The 18,729-nt window shown below is 43.6% G+C and overlaps 1 protein-coding gene across 6 annotated transcripts in view; it reads left to right on the forward strand.

Moving 5' to 3' along the window:
• The window catches only part of LOC143776536 (RUN and FYVE domain-containing protein 1-like), a 531,317-nt gene that overhangs the window by 411,706 nt on the left and 100,882 nt on the right, over positions 1–18,729 (forward strand). For 5 of the 6 annotated variants that reach the window (XM_077265993.1, XM_077265994.1, XM_077265996.1 and 2 more), the window contains one exon: positions 1,229–1,323. In XM_077265993.1, coding sequence (XP_077122108.1) covers positions 1,229–1,323 — 95 coding nt within the window. Of the gene's footprint in view, positions 1–1,224; positions 1,324–18,729 lie in introns of all 6 variants that reach the window. The other variant, XR_013215861.1, reaches the window with a different exon arrangement.

The raw sequence follows: 18,729 nt of genomic DNA on the forward strand, positions 1-18,729 counted from the left end.
CACATGTCAGCTGTTCAAAACAGCTGACATGTGCTAGGAAAGATGTGGGCTCACCACCAGAGCCCACATCAAAGCGGGGGTGTCCGACATTGGCGTACATTTATGCCCGATTTCGGAAAGGGGTTAATGTGCTTCTGTTTGAGCCACTTCTTTTTTGCCTTGGCTGTATGTTTTTTGTCATTGTCTTGCTATGGAAGATCCAGCCATGACCCATTTTTAATGTCCTGGCGAAGGGAAGGAGGTTGTCACTCAGGATTTTACGGTACATTGCTCCATCCATTCTCCCATTGACGCGGTAAAATAGTCCTGTGCCCTTAGCAGAGAAACACCCCCAAAACATAATGTTTCCACCTCCATACTTGACAGTGGGGACTGTATTCATTAGGTCATAGACAACATTTCTCTTCCTCCAAACACAGTGATTTGAGTTAATGTCTCATCTGACCACAGCACCTTCTCCCAATCACTCACAGAATCATCCAGGTGTTCATTGGCAAACTTCAGACAGGCCTGCACATGTGCCTTCTTGAGCAGGGAGACCTTGCAGGTACTGCAGGATTTTAAACCTTTGCCGTGTAATGTGTTACCAATGGTTTTCTTGGTCACTGTGGTCCCAGCTGCCTTGAGATCATTAACAAGTTCCCCCCCGTGTAGTTTTAGGCTTCCATTTTCTTGCTATTGCACTTACTTATTGTTTTGTAGCCCATTCCAGCATTGTGCAGGTCTATGATCTTGTCCCTGACATCCTTATAAAGCTTTTTGGTATTGTCCTTGTTGTATAGGTCAGAGTCTGACTGATTAATTGAGTCTGTGGACAGGAGTCTTTTATAAAAGTGACTATGTAAGACAGCTGTCTTTAATTCAGTCAATGAGTTGATTAGGAGCGTCTACTATATATCCACAGTTGAATTGTTGTCACATCAAAATGCAATGTTTTAGCATCCAATTTCACATTTGGGATATCCACTTCGGCCTCTTCATGACAGCTAGACAGGCAAACTGTTGTCTAGAGCCTTCTAATATCCATCCAGCACCCTTTCCTCGGTTATAGAATGGGCCTCTAAGAAATACTTGTATTTTAACAAAATAAATAAAGCCTATTAGTTTGGCTTAGTCATATGCATAAAATAAAGTTAGCTATTTCATCTTGTAAATTATACTGTTTTCAACGGAATGGTGGCTTTATTCTCTAGCCTTCAACTCTTTCTTATTATTTTCTTTGAGACAGGACTTTGATATGTTGCGCATAGAGAAAACACAATTGCAGAAGCTGTGTGAAGAACAAGAACAGGCCCTGCAAGAAATGGGCTTTCATCTTAGCCAGTATGTCATTTTTTTGCTTGTGCTTTTAAAATGATCCTTTCTGGTCCTTGACTGTTCCCTAAGCTTACTATAGAAGTGAACATGCTGATTCCTTTATTCTAATAAGGTGTTTTATGTGCTTTCTTAGGTTACAAGGCATGGTTGGTAGCCTACATACAATATTTGTTCTTAGGACTGCTCTGCAGGTTGTCATTCATGCCAACTGTGGTGTGATTAGAAGATGCCCTATGGACTAGTTCTGCTTATTTGCATATGTAATGCTGCAAAATAAAAGTTCAGATTCAAAAGCACATAAAGCACCTAGTTGGAATAAAGGAATTAGCGTGCATACCACTGTACAGTAGTATCAGATGGAGTGTCGGGGATCTGACAATTTCTCTTTAAAGTGCCAGTATGTATGCATTTTTACATTTTATTATATTGTTCTGACTATAAGGCCGGCGTCACACTGGCGTGTTTAACGGACGTATGAGAGGCGCAGAAAATACGGATTGCATACGGTACCATGATTCTCTATAGCCCAGGTCCTATCTGCCGTATTTTACAGATCCGTATTATACGGTCTTGTACGGCCGTAGAAAATCGCAGCATGCGTTTGTCAGCGTATTGCGCAAAAAATCCGCCAATGAAAGTCTATGGGGGCGAGAAAATTACGGATTACACACAGACCATGCGTGTGACTTGCGAGAAATACGCAGTGGTGTTTTCTAGAGAAGCCGGCAATTCAGTGCGGTGTACAGTAAAATCACGCTGACTGAATAGAATAGGTAGAATAAATGTGTACACATAGAATAGGTGTGTATATATATATATATATATATATATATATATATATATATATATATTTAAGAAAAGAGGAGTATTAACGGAGCAGAGGAATGGTGCAAAAGTTCAAATGTTTATTAATTAACAAGCATAAAGTGCATAAGTACATGACATACAATTAGAAAAGGGATAGTTAAAAACGTGAATCTCTGCCAGTGCCCCCACCGTAATCTCCCACATCTGAGGTACTAATAGGGAAGCAGTCAGGTGTATTTGCTAAGTAGAAACTGTGTGAGACAATGCAAGCACCACAGTAAGAGATAAAAATAATTAGACAATGCTTACCACTAGAGAGGAGGAGGGTGGGGTATAACAGGCAGGGACCGATCCGTACGAGACCCCAACGCGCGTTTCGCCACGCGAGTGGTTTTTTTTTTCAACAATTAGATTTTTATTAAGTATTTAAAAGGAACAATAACAGTAACATGCATATATATATATATATATATATATAGATAAGATATATGACAAGTTTGAGTTACAAGTTACATAATATCAGGGATAGAGCAGAACATCTGCTCTATGTTATATATATATATTCATAGCAGGTGTAAATGTGCAATTAGAGAAAGAAATCGTCGAGTTGCTCTTTCAGTTGTGACCATCTGCCCCATCTAGTTTGGAAGCGATCCTTGGAGAGAAGGTTGGTGTAATAGATTCTCTCGAATGTGAAGTGTCTGTCGATTAACAGTATCAAACGCCTCACATTTGGGGGGCGAACATTGTTCCATTCTTTAGCGATCAGGTAGCTCGCAGACATTAAGATATGACCAACCAGAAATCTGTCCGCTTTGAATTGGTCTAAGTTGATGAGAAGCAAGGCCATAGCAGGGCGTGGTGATACAGGTTTTTTAATCAAGAGTGAGATTATCGCAAAGACCTCAGACCAAAAGGCTTTAAGGTGGGGACAGGACCAGAAAACATGTAACAGGTCTGCTGACTGGTCACACTTCCTCCAACACATCCCGTCATGATCCTTAGCAAAATATTTAAGTCTGTCGGGAGTCAGGTAGTACCTCTGAGTTAATTTATAATGGGTTTCTAAGGTGTTTGAACATCTGGAAGCTTTCCCCGCCAGTTTGAAAGATTGTGTCCATTGGAGTGGTGAAATTGTTATGTTTAATTTTTGCTCCCATTTCTCAAAGGGTCCCGAGCTACCGAAAGTGTGTTTATCAGTCATAATGTTATAAAAGGCCTTCAAACAGCTCTTGCTCCTTGGAGGTGGGTTCGCAAAGAAATTGATGGTAGTTTGATTAAAGAATAGTTGTTTGGATATGTTTAGTTCTAACCTTTTATATTCTTCCTTAAGGAAGTAGTAGTTCATGAATTCGCTACTTTTAATTTTAAATTTATCCTTCAACGTGTTGAAGGGAATAAATTGGTTAGCCTCCAGAAGATCATGGATAGATTTAATCCCTTGTTTTGACCAAGTTTCGTAATGGGATCTTAGTGTGGGCCTAACTGGGAGTAAATATGAAATATGGAGTGGCTTGACAGAGTGAGGGAATCTATTAAATTTCTGAGATTGGAGATATATCCAACTTTGAACCGATGCCTTAATGATGGGATTGTGAATATTTTTAACTTTTTGATGTTTTAGGAAAAAATTATACAAATATAAAAGGGGTTCTTGGTTAGGCATGGAGGCTAGTTCCATTTTAGGCCATTCTAGATTTTCAGTATTTTTAAACCATAGTTTGGTTTGATCGAGTACAGTGGAGTGGTAGTATGCATTTAGATCGGGAAGGGCAATTCCACCATTGTCTTTGGACCGAATCAGGACTTGTTTCTTTATTCTCGATTTCCCCCGGGGCCATATATATTTATTCATTTGTTTAGTTAAATTCTGCAAAGTATGTCTGGGGAGTGGTAGGGGGACGTTTCTGAAAAAGTACAATATTTTAGGGAGGAAAAGCATTTTGTATAAAGTGACTCTTCCGAGCCACGAAGAGGGGGGTTTTGAGATGGTTTTGATATTTTGCTCTAGCTCATCACGGACGCGATCAGCGTTGACCTTACATAGGTTATGTATGTTATCAGTCAGCAGAATGCCAAGGTATGGAGTTTGAGTACGGTTCCATATAAAGGGGTAGGATCTGTGCAGTAGTTGCCTCGTTTGGGTTGGTAGGTAGAGAGACAAAACAATGGTTTTAGAGTAGTTCAATTTATAGAAAGATACTTTGCTGAAGTCATTTATGATTTCCCAAGCATGTCTGATAGAACTGACTGGATTTGACAAGGTCAGGATAATGTCATCAGCATATAAGCCAATTTTGTGATCCGTATTGTCTGAGACTATACCCTTAACCTTGTCAGAGTCTCTGATATACTGTGCCAGCGGTTCTAGGCTGAGGACAAAAATCAGGGGGGAGAGTGGGCAACCTTGTCTCGTACCATTAGAGATTGGGAACTGGTCTGACAGTGTATTATTAGCCAGCACGGCAGCTGATGGGGTGGAATATAATGCTTGAATGCTGTTGATTAAATTTGGGCTAAAATTTAATTTTCTAAGTACCGCGAAAGCAAAGTCCCAATTCAAGCGATCAAACGCCTTTTCTGCGTCTAGGGTAATAAACAAACTGGGAGTCTGCCTGCGGTTACACAGAGAGAGAAGGTTCAACACACGTCTAGTACTGTCATATGTTTGTCTTTGTCTCACGAAACCCACCTGATCAGGGTGAACGACATCAGGGATGATATGTTGTAATCTGTTTGCTATAATTTTAGCATATATTTTAATATCGGTGTTTAATAGTGATATTGGTCTAAAATTCTCAATTTTTGTTGCATCTTTATTGGCTTTAGGGATAACCACTATTGTGGCTTTAAGCATTTCTTTGTTGCATGCTCCATTCACCCTGATGAAATTGAGTGTCTGGGTCAGGTGGGGAACGAGCAGTTGTTGGAACTGTCTGTAATATTCATTTGTGAATCCATCTGGACCCGGCGCTTTATTGAGCTTGAAACCATTAATGATGGTCATAACCTCTCTCTCACTAAAAGGCATGTCGAGTGTCTCTCTTTGTTCTGACGTAAGGCTCCCAAGTTTTATTTTCTTTAAGAATGATTCGATTTGATCTTGGGAGGGGGGTGAGACATTTTTGCTGTCTTTCAAGTTATATAATTTGGAGTAGTAATCTTTGAAAGCTTTTGCAATGTCTCTTGGTTTTAGAGCGTCACCAGAGGCCAGAGAGATTTTGTCAATTGCCTTTCTCGTCTTTATAGGCTTAAATTTGTTAGCCATCAGCCTAGTAGGTCTATTGTTGTCTGTGTAGTAGCCAGCCCCAAAGAAGGTGGCTTTTTTTTCATATTGGGCAATTAGTAAATTCCTGAGATCTAGCCTGCAAGTGTGTAGTTCGTTATGTTTATCAAAACTTATGTCATTTTGGGTGGCAGCCTCTAGGGTTTTTATTTTTTCTATCAGTTCTTTCTGTTTGAGTTCCCTTATTTTTTTTTGTTTAGCTCCCAGCTGGATTAGAATTCCCCTAATCACGCATTTATGGGCTTGCCATAGTGTTTCTGGATTGATTTCCTGTGTTGAGTTCTCAGCAAAATAGTGAGAAATAGCTTGTTCTATTAGCTTGGGGTTATCTTGTGTGTTGGCTATAAATTTACTATATTTCCAATTGTATGATTTGTTTTCTTTATCTGCGGTTCTGAGTTTAAGGAGGATAGGTGCATGGTCTGACCATGTGATTGGGCCTGTGACAAATTTTTCATATGAGTCTACTACCGAAAGGCTTGTGAAGATATGGTCAATCCTTGTGAAGGATTTGTTATGTGGGCAATATCTTGTAAATTCTTTTGAGTTGGCATTTAATATTCTGCAGCTATCTTGTAACCCAGAATGCTTTAGCCATTTAAATAAATTTTGCTTTTTATAATAAGATAGTGGGTAGGAGCAATCCAGCTAGGGGTCAACAATGTGGTTGAAATCCCCACCCCAAATAACATGGCCCTCGCTAAAGTCTTCCAGTTTCTTTTTAAATTTGTTGAGAAAGCGAATCTGTCTCGAGTTTGGGACGTATGTATTGGCAATAGTGAAAGTCACATCTCTTAGTGTTCCCTTAACAGATATTTGTCTACCCTCATCATCTCTTAGTACTTCCGTTATTTTAAAAGGTAAGTCTTTGTGAATGGCTATCGCAACCCCTGCTTTCTTCTTTTTATTGTTTGAAAAAAATATTTGTGAGAAATGTCTATGTCGGAGTCTTTGATTATCGGACTCCAGCAGGTGCGTTTCTTGGAGTAACACTATATCAGCTTTAAGGCTGCACATCTCTCTCCAAAGAGTGAATCTCTTATAGGGGCTGTTTAAGCCGTTCACATTATAAGACACAATATTTAAGGACATAATGATGATATTTGTGGTTTATATAATAAAGGCTATGTGGTTTAGCAGTTAGGATTGTCTGTAAAAAGGGGGCCAACGAGACCAGCAAACACTGCAGTGACAATAGAGGCAACTTACACAGAACCTGTAATCCCGTTATGGCGGCAGTGGTAAATCCTTTCAGATTAAGTGAAGGCAAACGACGATTCCTGTTGAGTAGTAATGCACAAAGACCTGCATATAAACAAGAAACAAAAACAAAATAATTGCAACCTGCAAAAAATTGGGTTAAAGAACCAACAAATGGTGCACACCGAAGTGTGTATGTAAATGAGTAAGTACTCATTTAGAGTTCGGGGGATGAGATTAAAGGCCAAGTGAGTGGGGCCGGCCTGGTATAGTTCAAGTTCTTTCATCTTTTTTTCTTCAAGGTCCACGAAGAGTTGATGTGTCTTGGATGATGTTCAGAGGGTCCACTGTCGCTGTGTCCAGGTCTAGATTTCTCGATGGGAGGGAGACCAAGGTCATGAATAAATTTGTCGGTGTTGTCCAAATCAGTTAAAGCAAAAATGACACCCTCTTTGATCACAATCAGCTTGGTTGGGAAGCCCCACTTGTACAGCATCTTGTTGTTTCTGAGGTGATCAGTAACAGGAATGAACTCTCTTCGCTTTTGGAGAGTGGCCCTTGAGAAATCTGCAAAGATCTTTATCCTGTTGTAGGGAGTCGGTAGGATTGGTGATTGTCTGCTCTTTCTGAGGATCTCTTCCTTAACTTGGAAGTAGTGAAAGCAAGCGATCACGTCTCTAGGAGCTGTGTTTGGTGTATATTTTGATTTGGGGAGCCTGTGGATACGTTCCATCGTTAGGTCCCCTCTAGAAGCTTTGGGGAGGATTGTGTGGAGCATTTTTTGGGTGTAGTCATTTAAATCCCGGTCTTTGACTGATTCTGGTATCCCCCTGAACTTTAAATTACTTCGTCTGCTCCTGTCTTCCTGTTCCACCTGTTTCGTTTTTACTTGGGCCATCTCGTCCGCCAGGCTGTAATGGGCATCAATCAATTTATTGTGGGATTCCACCAGTTCTCCCATTTTCCGTTCTAAGTGATCTACACGTTGCCCAAGACTGTCTATGTCCCTCCGGAGGGAGAGATTGTAGGAGTCCAGCTGTGATTGAAATGATTGGGCTAGGAGAAGAATAATATTTTTGATGAAGATCTCTGACGCATTGTTGCTAGAAGCATTCACGTCAGAGAGGGCTTTTAGAAGAGCAGCAACAGCTTGTGAGTTATTGGGGTCCTTAGGAGAGGATGTAATGAATGTCTCTTTAGTTGGAGGGCTTTTTTGTGCTGTAGCTGCGGGGGTGTTCTCTCTGGAATGGGGGAAGATGTCTTGGGTGCTGACGGGAATCATGGTTATACTGGTGGCTTCTTTAGATCTGGTGGAGTGACTGCCTGAAAGCGGTGGAGTGAAAGGGACATCGGATATCAGGGACACATCAGGGCACGATGTCGCTCTTTTAATCGGTGTGATATACTGATTTGCAGTGTCTATTTTAGCTGGTGAGCGTTTAACATCACTTCTGGTGTTGTATTTGTGTGAGCTCTCGTGCGGGCGCTCAGAGCGGCGGCTCTCGCGAGATGATGAGCGGGAGCTCCGTGCGGAGCTTCTTTCTAGCGGTGTAACCTGCTTTTTTTTACTCACATTTACAGCCGTTTTCTTTGTGAAGGTCGCGGGTTAGTTCTCATCTTGTATGCCGCATATTTCTGTCTCTGTGGCGTTGATCTAAAGAACGGGCGCCCGCGGCTGTACTTCCGGGTCTTCCCTGCACTTCCTGTGCCTGTGTTCTCTGTGAGCGGCGAGCCGCCGCCATCTTGATTCTCCCGCTCGGTGCTATAGCGGTCGCTATTGGAGTCTTTATCTCCGCGGTTACTGCGGTGATCCATATCGGGTTTGCACCAGGAGAGGCAGCGGGTGTTCCGATGTAGGAGATAGTTATTCTCCTGTGGAAATTCGAAGATGTGCTCGTTATAAGCGCTTGGACAGGCGGCCCCGGTACAGAGCTCACTGCAGAGACGTCTTTCTTGTCTCAGCGCTGGCCACGCCCCCGCGAGTGTTTTGGCTTTCTCAAGGGGAAGTGCCCCAGGGCTGGTCAGGACCCTTCAAATAGTGCGGTATCCGACCCATGTGATCGTATCACATGGGGAACGCGGACCAATGGTAGCCATCAGTTCGGCGCATGCGCACCCGCGGCACCCCGTCCCACGTCAGAGCCGGCGTCAGGCGTTGCCACGGGCGCCGCTGGGAGAAAGCCCAGCGGCGCCTGCGCGAGACCAAAAAGACGCCGCTCCGACCGGGAGCAAAAGGAGCCGCAAGCAGCGCATGCGCACTATGGCAAACCTGGGCCGCGGTAAATAAAAAAGAGTGAGTAAATATATATGCATGCATGTGAACACACATGCACGCATAAGTAAAGGCCGCAGAGTGTAATGGCTGTATAGAAATCAAAAAGACATAGTTTCTAAAACGCATGTAAAAGTATACAAGCTGCAGGACCAAGCTACAGAGATATTTCTTCTTCATATAATACATGTATATCCCTATCATGTCTATATAGATAATGCTTGAACTGGATGCAGCGGCGTATGGATGTCACAGCAATCGAACGGAGTCCACATGGGCAGAATGTCCTGAGAGCCGGAGCAGAGCGGAGGTAAGAAATAACTAAGGAATAACACAAAAAAGTAAAATGAATAAAAACAAATTAAAAACGGAACGGATTCCAAATACGAGATCCACATTTATGGGGACCCGGGTGGATGGACTGGGCAGGAGCATATTAGCAGATGAAATATGTAACAGTGGAATAAGGGATAATCGTTGGACTGAAGAGTATACTATTATATTTAAAGGCATTAGCCCAAAAAGGAAGAGAAGCTGAGGGATTCATTGAGTCCCTTAGGGGTCAGGGTGTTGAGGCGGACAATCCACGCCGCCTCTCGTTGCGCCAATACTTTCTTGTAGTTTCCACCTCTGACCCCAAGGTGGACACACTCTATGCCTCTGAACTGAAGAGTCCCCACATCACAATTATGGAATTGTTTGAAATGGCGGGGGAGCGTCTTCAGTTCAGAGTCATCCTGGCTGGTACGTGCGGCACCTATATCTCGAACATGCTCCCGAACACGTATGCGTAGCTCTCTAGAGGTGGAACTCTTACATATTTCATCTGCTAATATGCTCCTGCCCAGTCCATCCACCCGGGTCCCCATAAATGTGGATCTCGTATTTGGAATCCGTTCCGTTTTTAATTTGTTTTTATTCATTTTACTTTTTTGTGTTATTCCTTAGTTATTTCTTACCTCCGCTCTGCTCCGGCTCTCAGGACATTCTGCCCATGTGGACTCCGTTCGATTGCTGTGACATCCATACGCCGCTGCATCCAGTTATCTATATAGACATGATAGGGATATACATGTATTATATGAAGAAGAAATATCTCTGTAGCTTGGTCCTGCAGCTTGTATACTTTTACATGCGTTTTAGAAACTATGTCTTTTTGATTTCTATACAGCCATTACACTCTGCGGCCTTTACTTATGCGTACATGTGTGCTCCTTTTGCTCCCGGTCGGAGCGGCGTCTTTTTGGTCTCGCGCAGGCGCCGCTGGGCTTTCTCCCAGCGGCGCCCGTGGCAACGCCTGACGCCGGCTCTGACGTGGGACGGGGTGCCGCGGGTGCGCATGCGCCGAACTGATGGCTACCATTGGTCCGCGTTCCCCATGTGATACGATCACATGGGTCGGATACCGCACTATTTGAAGGGTCCTGACCAGCCCTGGGGCACTTCCCCTTGAGAAAGCCAAAACACTCGCATGGCGAAACGCGCGTTGGGGTCTCGTACGGATCGGTCCCTGCCTGTTATACCCCACCCTCCTCCTCTCTAGTGGTAAGCATTGTCTAATTATTTTTATCTCTTACTGTGGTGCTTGCATTGTCTCACACAGTTTCTACTTAGCAAATACACCTGACTGCTTCCCTATTAGTACCTCAGAAGTGGGAGATTACGGTGGGGGCACTGGCAGAGATTCACGTTTTTAACTATCCCTTTTCTAATTGTATGTCATGTACTTATGCACTTTATGCTTGTTAATTAATAAACATTTGAACTTTTGCACCATTCCTCTGCTCCGTTGGTACTCCTCTTTTCTTAAATGATTCATATGGAGCTAGCTTGTTTTCTTGGTTGTGGGTCTTTTGAGCACGATTGAGTGCTTTGACTGCCCCATTTTTTGATTATGCCTTGTTTCGCTATCATATATATATATATATATATATATATATATATATATATATATATATATATATATATATATATATATATGTCAGTGAGACACACACACACATATATATATATATATATATATATATAATTCAGCGCAAGATAGCATAAAAGCCGGTAATTCAATTGCCGGCTTTTGCTCTCTCCTTCACATACAGTAAACCATATCATATCCCTTTCTTTTATTACATATTCCTCTTTAGTAATGTAACAAGTGTCTTGTGTGTAAAATTTTGAAGCTCTAGCTATTAAAGGGTTAAATCCCGGAAAAAATTGGCGTGGGCTCCCGTGCAATTTTCTCCGCCAGAGTGGGAAAGCCAGTGACTGAGGGCGGATATTAATAGCCTAGGGAGGTACCATGGTTATAGGACCCCCCCTGGCTAAAAACATCTGCCCCCAGCCACCCCAGAAAAGGCACATCTGTAAGATGCGCCTATTCTGGCACTTAGCCTCTCTTCCCACTCCCGCATAACGGTAGGATATGGGGTAATGAAAGGTTAATGTCACCTTGCTATTGTAAGGTGACATTAAGCCAGGTTAATAATGGAGAGGCGTCAATTATGACACCTATCCATTATTAATCCAATAGTATGAAATGGTTAATAAAACACACACACATTATTAAAAAGTATTTTAATGTAATAAAGACACAGGGTGTTTTAATATTTTATTATTCTCTCAATCCACCTGAAGACCCTTGTCACCTGAAATAAAGTTAAACAAAACAAACAACAATATTCCATACCTTCCGTCGATCAGTCTTGTCCCACGCTGTAAATCCATCTGAAGGGGTTAAATCATTTTACACCCAGGAGCTCTGCTAATGCAGCTGTGCTCCTGTCTGTACAATTTGGTGAATGAATGGAATGCAGGGGAATGTCCTATTGTTACCTCGAGTCGCAGTGATGCGCCCTCTGCTGGATGAACTCATATGAACTCGAGCCTGGGAACTTTTCAGAAAAGTTCCCACGGTCGAGTTCATATGAGTTCATCCAGCAGAGGGCGCATCACCGTGACTCGAGGTAACAATAGGACATTCCCCTGCATTCCATTCATTCACCAAATTTTACAGACAGGAGCACAGCTGCATTAGCAGAGCTCCTCTCACTGACATATATATATATATATATATATATATATATATATATATATATATATATATATATATATATATATATATATATATATATATATATATATATATATATATATATATATCTGTATATATGTTTTTAGGAGCATTTTAGACGATGGATCCATGATTTGTCCATTTTGCAAGCCTGCGCAAAAAAATCGCCGTACAGAAGCCATACGGATGACACACAGATACATTTGTCCGTAACAATCGCATCCTCGCATTGAATACGGAACAGTGTTTTGTGAAAATTACTGCTTATTACTGCCGTAAAATACGGACCGTATTTCCCTACGTTGAGTGTGACGCCGGCCTAAGATGCAACAGGCTATTGAATGCACACAGGTTTAGACAAAAGAAAACAGAAATAAACTATTTTATAATAATTAAACTTTGATTATGGGCTAATTAGTGGGGTGAAGTAACAATAACCTTAAATTAACAGTTTTACCCCTTAGTGAAGGAGCCAAATTTTTGAAATCTGACCAGTGTCAATTTATGTGGTAATAACTCTGGAACGCTTCAACAAGTCCCAGTGATTTTGAGATTGTTTTTTCATGACACATTATACTTTATGTGAATGGTAAATTTCGGTTGATGTGTTTGGTTTATATATAAAAAATATCAGAAATTTGAGAAAAATGTTAAAAATTAGCAATTTTCAAACTTTGAATGATTATCTCTTTAATCCAGATAGTCAAACCACAGCAAAACATTAATAAATAACATTTCCCACATGTCGGATTTACATCAGCACCATTTATAAAATGTTCTTTTATTTTGTTAGCATTTTAGGAGGTTTAAAAATGTAGCATTAATTTTTCATTTTTTCAAGGAAATTTACAAATTTTGTTACGGACTTATCCATGTTTGAAGTGACTTTAGGGGTCCCATCTATTTGGAAACCCCCAAAGTAATACCATTTTAGAAACAGCACCCCCTAACATATTGAAAACTGCAGTCAGGTAGTTTATTAACCCTTCAGGTGCTTTTCAGGAATTAATGCAAAGTGGCATAACAGAAATGAAAATGTGTGTTTTTACCACCTAAATGCCTCTAACTTCTGAACTGGTTACTATAGCCGGCTGACTCTAAAGGCCCGTCACACACAGCGACGCTGCAGCGATACAGACAACGATGCTGATCGCTGCAGCGCCGCTGTTTTGTCGCTGTGTGGTCGCTGGGGAGCTGTCACACAGACCGCTCTCCAGCGACCAACGATGCCGAGGTCCCCGGGTAACCAGGGTAAACATCGGGTTGCTAAGCGCTGGGCCGCGCTTAGTAACCCGATGTTTACCCTGGTTACCAGTGTAAAATGTAAAAAAACAAACAGTACATACTCACCTTCGCGTCCCCCGGCGTCCGCTTCCTGCACTGACTGAGCGCCGGCCCTAACAGCAGAGCGGTGCTGTACTTTCACTTTCCGGCCGGCAGTCAGTCAGTGCGGGAAGCAGACGGCAAGGGACCTGACAGACACCGGAATGTGAGTATGTACTGTTTGTTTTTTTTTACATTTACGATGGTAACCAGGGTAAACATCGGGTTACTAAGTGCGGCCCTGCGCTTAGTAACCCGATGTTTACCCTGGTTACCAGTGAAGACATCGCTGAATCCGTGTCACACACACCGATTCAGCGATGTCAGCGGGACCTCAACGACCAAAAAAAGGTCCAGGCCATTCCGACACGACCAGCGATCTCACAGCAGGGGCCTGGTCGCTGGTACGTGTCAAACATAGCGAGATCGCTACTGAGGTCGCTGTTGCGTCACAAAACTTGTGACTCCGCAGCGATCTCGCTATGTGAGACGGGGCCTTTAGGCCACTATTTGGTCATGAATTGCCATGGCAAACATCAGGACCACACAATCATGATCTGAGGGCACCAATTGGGATAAATGGGAAGCCCCCACACTCTGTTAACCATTTATAATGAAGTAATCAGTATTGACAGCAGCACCTAAGGGGATAAACAGATTTGGACAGTGCAAACACTGATCGTGGCTGATAATGCAAGTTGTCAGCTATAGTGTACAGCTGACAGCTGCTGGGTTGTCACCTGTATGGGGAGGCTATTCTCTAATATCTCAGGTCAGTTAAAAGACGTATTGGCTGTCATTAAGGGGTTAAAAGGGTTATCAGGACTTTCTTTATACTTTCTGTTTGGACCTAGGCTGTAGAATACTGACAGTTTATAATATACTCACAAATACCAGCCTCTCTCCTGACTCTGGAGCAGCTGGTCATACTGCAACTAGTGTTTTCCTGTCTGGAGGTCACTTCACAACTGACTAGTCTCCAGCAGTCCCTCCTCCTTCCATCTCTTCTTCTTCTGCGCAAGTGCCGGATAGCATGAGGCTGCGGTGGTGCGAGGCAGTGCTGGAGACATCTCTCTGTCAGCGGTTAGACCGCTCAGTCCAATCAGCTGACTCTCTGTCCCAGCACATTTCAGGGCTTTCTCCTGGACTTCTACACACTTTCTTCTCTCAGGTGTCTTCATTGCTTTAAAGCTCCTCCTACTCCTGCTTATCCTACTCTGGACGGCATCTCTGGTCACACTTACAATACTTGCAATTAAATTCGAGAAACTATTCTCTGTTTTGCTTGAGAAATGGTCTCCCCTGGATTTGAACTCACAAACTCCATCATTGCAGACAGTAGCTAAAGCTATGAGCCACACAGCCTGCACTGACAAGGATGGGTGAATTTTGTATACTTGAAGCTGCAGTGCAGGCTTTGAATCGACAGGCAGATTATACTGGTACATAGAGATACATTTTTACAAAACAAATGTATTTCCATGTACCTCTATTCTAGAGGTAAAGAAAAGGTAAAAAAAATAAAAATCTATAAAAACAACTAAAAAATAGTGAAAAGCAGTGTATTTCTATGTCCCTGCATTTTAGAGGGAAAATAAAGTTTTTTCCTCCATAAAATAACTAAAAAATAATGAAATCACTTACAATAATGTAATTTTGAATTCCCTTTTTTACAAAAATAATAAACATTGCAAATCGGCTTATAACACAAACATATTTGGTGTCCTTTTAACCCCTTAATCCCATATGACATACTATCCCGTCGAGGTGACCTGGGACTTAATTCCCAGTGACAGGATAGTACGTCATATGCAATCGGCCGCGCTCATGGGGGAGCGCGGCCAATCGCGGCCGGGTATCAGCTGACTATCGCAGCTGACATCCGGCACTATGTGCCAGGAGCAGTCACGGGACCGCTCCTGGCACATTAACCTCCGGAACGCTGCGATCAAACATGATCGCAGCGTTTCGGGGGCATAGGGAAGCATCGCGCACGGAGGGGGCTCCCTGCGGGCTTCCCTGAGACCCTCGGTACAAGGCGATGTGCTCCCCTCGTACCGAGCGTCTCCTCTCTGCAGGCCCCGGATCCAAAATGGCCGTGGGGCTACATACGGGTCCTGCAGGGGGGTGGCTTACAAGTGCCTGCGCAGAGCAGGCGCCTGTAAGCCTGGAGCAGTACTGTGCACGTCAGATTGCTGATCTGACACCGTGCTCTGCAAAGTGTCAGATCAGCGATCTGTCACTAAATAGTGATGTCCCCCCCCCCCCCCCCGGGACAATGTGATAATGTAAAAAAAAATATTTAGATGTGTAAAAAAATAATAATTAATGCGTGTTGGGGGCATAGGGAAGCATCGCGCACGGAGGAGGCTCCCTGCGGGCTTCCCTGAGACCCTCGGTACAAGGGGATGTGCTCCCCTCGTACCGAGCGTCTCCTCCCTGCAGGCCCCGGATCCAAAATGGCCGTGGGGCTACATACGGGTCCTGCAGGGGGGTGGCTTACAAGCGCCTGCAAGCCTGGAGCAGTGCACGTGATCTGACACCATGCTCTGCAAAGTGTCAGATCAGCGATCTGTCACTAAATAGTGATGTCCCCCCCCTGGGACAATGTGATAATGTAAAAAAAAATATTTAGATGTGTAAAAAAAAAAATAATTATTCCTAAATAAAGAAAAAAAAATATCGTTCCCATAAATAATTTCTTTATCTAAATTTTAAAAAAGCAATAAAAGTACACATATTCAGTATTGCCGCTTCCGTATCGACCCGACCTATAAAACTGTCCCACTAGTTAACCCCTTCTGTGAACACAGTAAAAAAAAAAAAAAAAAAAAAAAAAACAGGCAAAAAACAACGCTTTATTATCATACCGCCGAACAAAAAGTGAAATAACACACGATCAAAAAGACGGATATATATAACCATGGTACCGCTGAAAACTTCTTCTTGTCCCGAAAAAATGAGCCGCCATACAGCATCATCAGCAAAAAAATAAAAAAGTTGTAGTCCTCGGAATAAAGTGATGCAAAAATAATTATTTTTTCTATAAAATAGTTTTTATCGTATAAAAGCGCCAAAACATAAAAAAAAATATAAATGAGGTGTTGCTGTAATCGTACTGACCCGAAAAATAAAACTGCTTTTTCAATTTTACCAAACATGGAACGGTATAAACGCCCCCACAAAAGAAATTCATGAATAGCTGGTTTTTGGTCATTCTGCCTCACAAAAATCGGAATAAAAAGCGATCAAAAAATGTCACGTACCCGAAAATGTTAAATAAAAACGTCAACTCGTCCCGCTAAAAACAAGACCTCACATGACTCTGTGGACGAAAATATGGAAAAATTATAGCTCTCAAAATGTGGAGACGCAAAAACTATTTTTTGCAATAAAAAAGTGTCTTTCAGTGTGTGACAGCTGCCAATCATAAAAATCCGCTAAAAAACCCACCATAAAAGTAAATCAAACCCCCCTTCATGACCCGCTTTGTTAGGGAAAAATAAAATAAAAAAATGGATGTATTTCCATTTTTTCCATCATACATGACGGCACCACGAGAGAGGGGATCCGCCCATCAAGGACAGGAAACCTTCAAGATAAAAGGAGCTGCTCCTCTCTCCACATCAGTTCGTTTCCTGTCCTTGACGGGGAACCCTCAAGATGGAAGACGTCTGATGAAGACAGAAGAGGATGCCGGGGCCTGGGTCGGGTGGATTTGGGCAGGCGCTGGTCTGCTGCACCCGTCACCAGGTACCCGTAGTCGCCTCGGGGGTCAATGTATACCATGCCCCCCCTGAGCGAAGCATGGCCACAGCCCGTGAGGCGAACGCCTGGGTGAAGATTGGAGCCTTGGAGGCCATCCCTGTTGCAAAAAAAAATTAAAAAAAATCCACCTGCCTATTGTCCTCGGAGGTCACAATGGTGCTCCCTCCCTGTTGACTATGGTGGCCATGCAGCCTGTGAGGCACATCGGTGCCCAGGCTAGGTAAGGCTCCTCGGTGGTATTATGCCATCCCTGTTGAGCACTGCAGATGGTCCCACCCCACCTCCCTCCTCTACCCTCCTTCCTTCCTGGTACCTGAAACAATCGGAGAGATATGGAGCGGTATCTGCAGCATGGATCTGGTGGTGAGTGTGGCGTGTCGGACGGAGTGGACACTACAGTTTTCCTGCCTGGCCGGCGCCATCTTCCTAGGAGGCGGCCGCGCGTGCGCACATCGCCGGGCAGCAGCGCTCGGAACGCTTGTTCAGGGCACTGGGGCAGGAGGACCGGAATCTTCGGCGCGCACCGGAAATAAGAGCCGGGTGCGCGCCTTGAAGGTGAGTGCAAGCGCGCACCGGAAGTAAGTCCGGGTGCGTGCACAGGTCGTCGGCAGGATCAACCAGGTAGATGGTGAGCGTGGCCGGGTGCGCTCTCAGGCATCACTCTACTGCGCAAGCGTCGCGCAGGGCGGCCGACAATGGCAGGATCAGCCAGGTAGATGGTGGCTCTAATAGCGCACACCGGAAGTGGTTGCCGGGTGCGCGCTCTGACATGGTCATACAGCGCAGGCATTGCGCTTACGTCGGCAGGATCAACCAGGTGCATGATTGCATATAGCACGATCAACCAGGCAATCATTCATGACAGGTGCGATTATACACCTGATCATTGAAGCGGCCAGTAAAGGCAGGATCAACCAGTTGATCCATTTTAAAAAAAAAAAAAAAAAGGGGGAATCTATTTAAACGATCCAGATACGCTGCCCTGTGTCACTAAACCAGGTCAGGTTGAAGTGACTACTCTTGTTACGTGGTGGTGTATATGATGGAGAGTTTTTCACCAGAGCATTTGATGCCACAGCAAGAGGTGCAGGAGAGGTGGTCTCGCTCAAGCGAAAAGAGCCAGACCCGCCATGGCAGCAGCAGAAGCCGCTCAGACAGTATACAGACGGATCGGCATACCAAGGAGGGGTCCCTAGTCTCATTGGGAGACACGGAGAAAACCAGCCAACCTCCGGACCCGGTACCCGTACTTTGAAAGCGTCCGAGTGGTGAGTGATCTATGAGAAAGTCCAGCACGCTAATGTCTGTTCTATTTTCTTATCTCCTCTCTCCCCTCTTTTCTTACATACATTGCTGGGTGGAGTATAGGAGGTCCCCAAAAAGTATAAGGCAAAGACTAAAAATAGAGATTGTCCCTTATGTAGAAAGCCTTTAATGACATCTTGGGGTAAAAGACTGTGTCAGGAGTGTATCAACCAGACTGGCGGAGGAAACACCCTCCTTTACAGACAGCCTAAGGTCCCTGATTCAGTCCGAAGTCTCTAGGTCCGTAAAAGCATTACAGACAGCTGACACAGAGACCAGATCTAGGGACAGATCCAGCCCTTCAGTAGGATCCCAAAGAGATTCCTCGGGGTCAGAACAGGATTCCGATACGGCCCGCTGCTCTGATAGTAGCTCAGAGGAGGA

Source organism: Ranitomeya variabilis, chromosome 5, assembly GCF_051348905.1.
Source record: "Ranitomeya variabilis isolate aRanVar5 chromosome 5, aRanVar5.hap1, whole genome shotgun sequence".
Lineage (NCBI taxonomy): Eukaryota > Metazoa > Chordata > Amphibia > Anura > Dendrobatidae > Ranitomeya > Ranitomeya variabilis.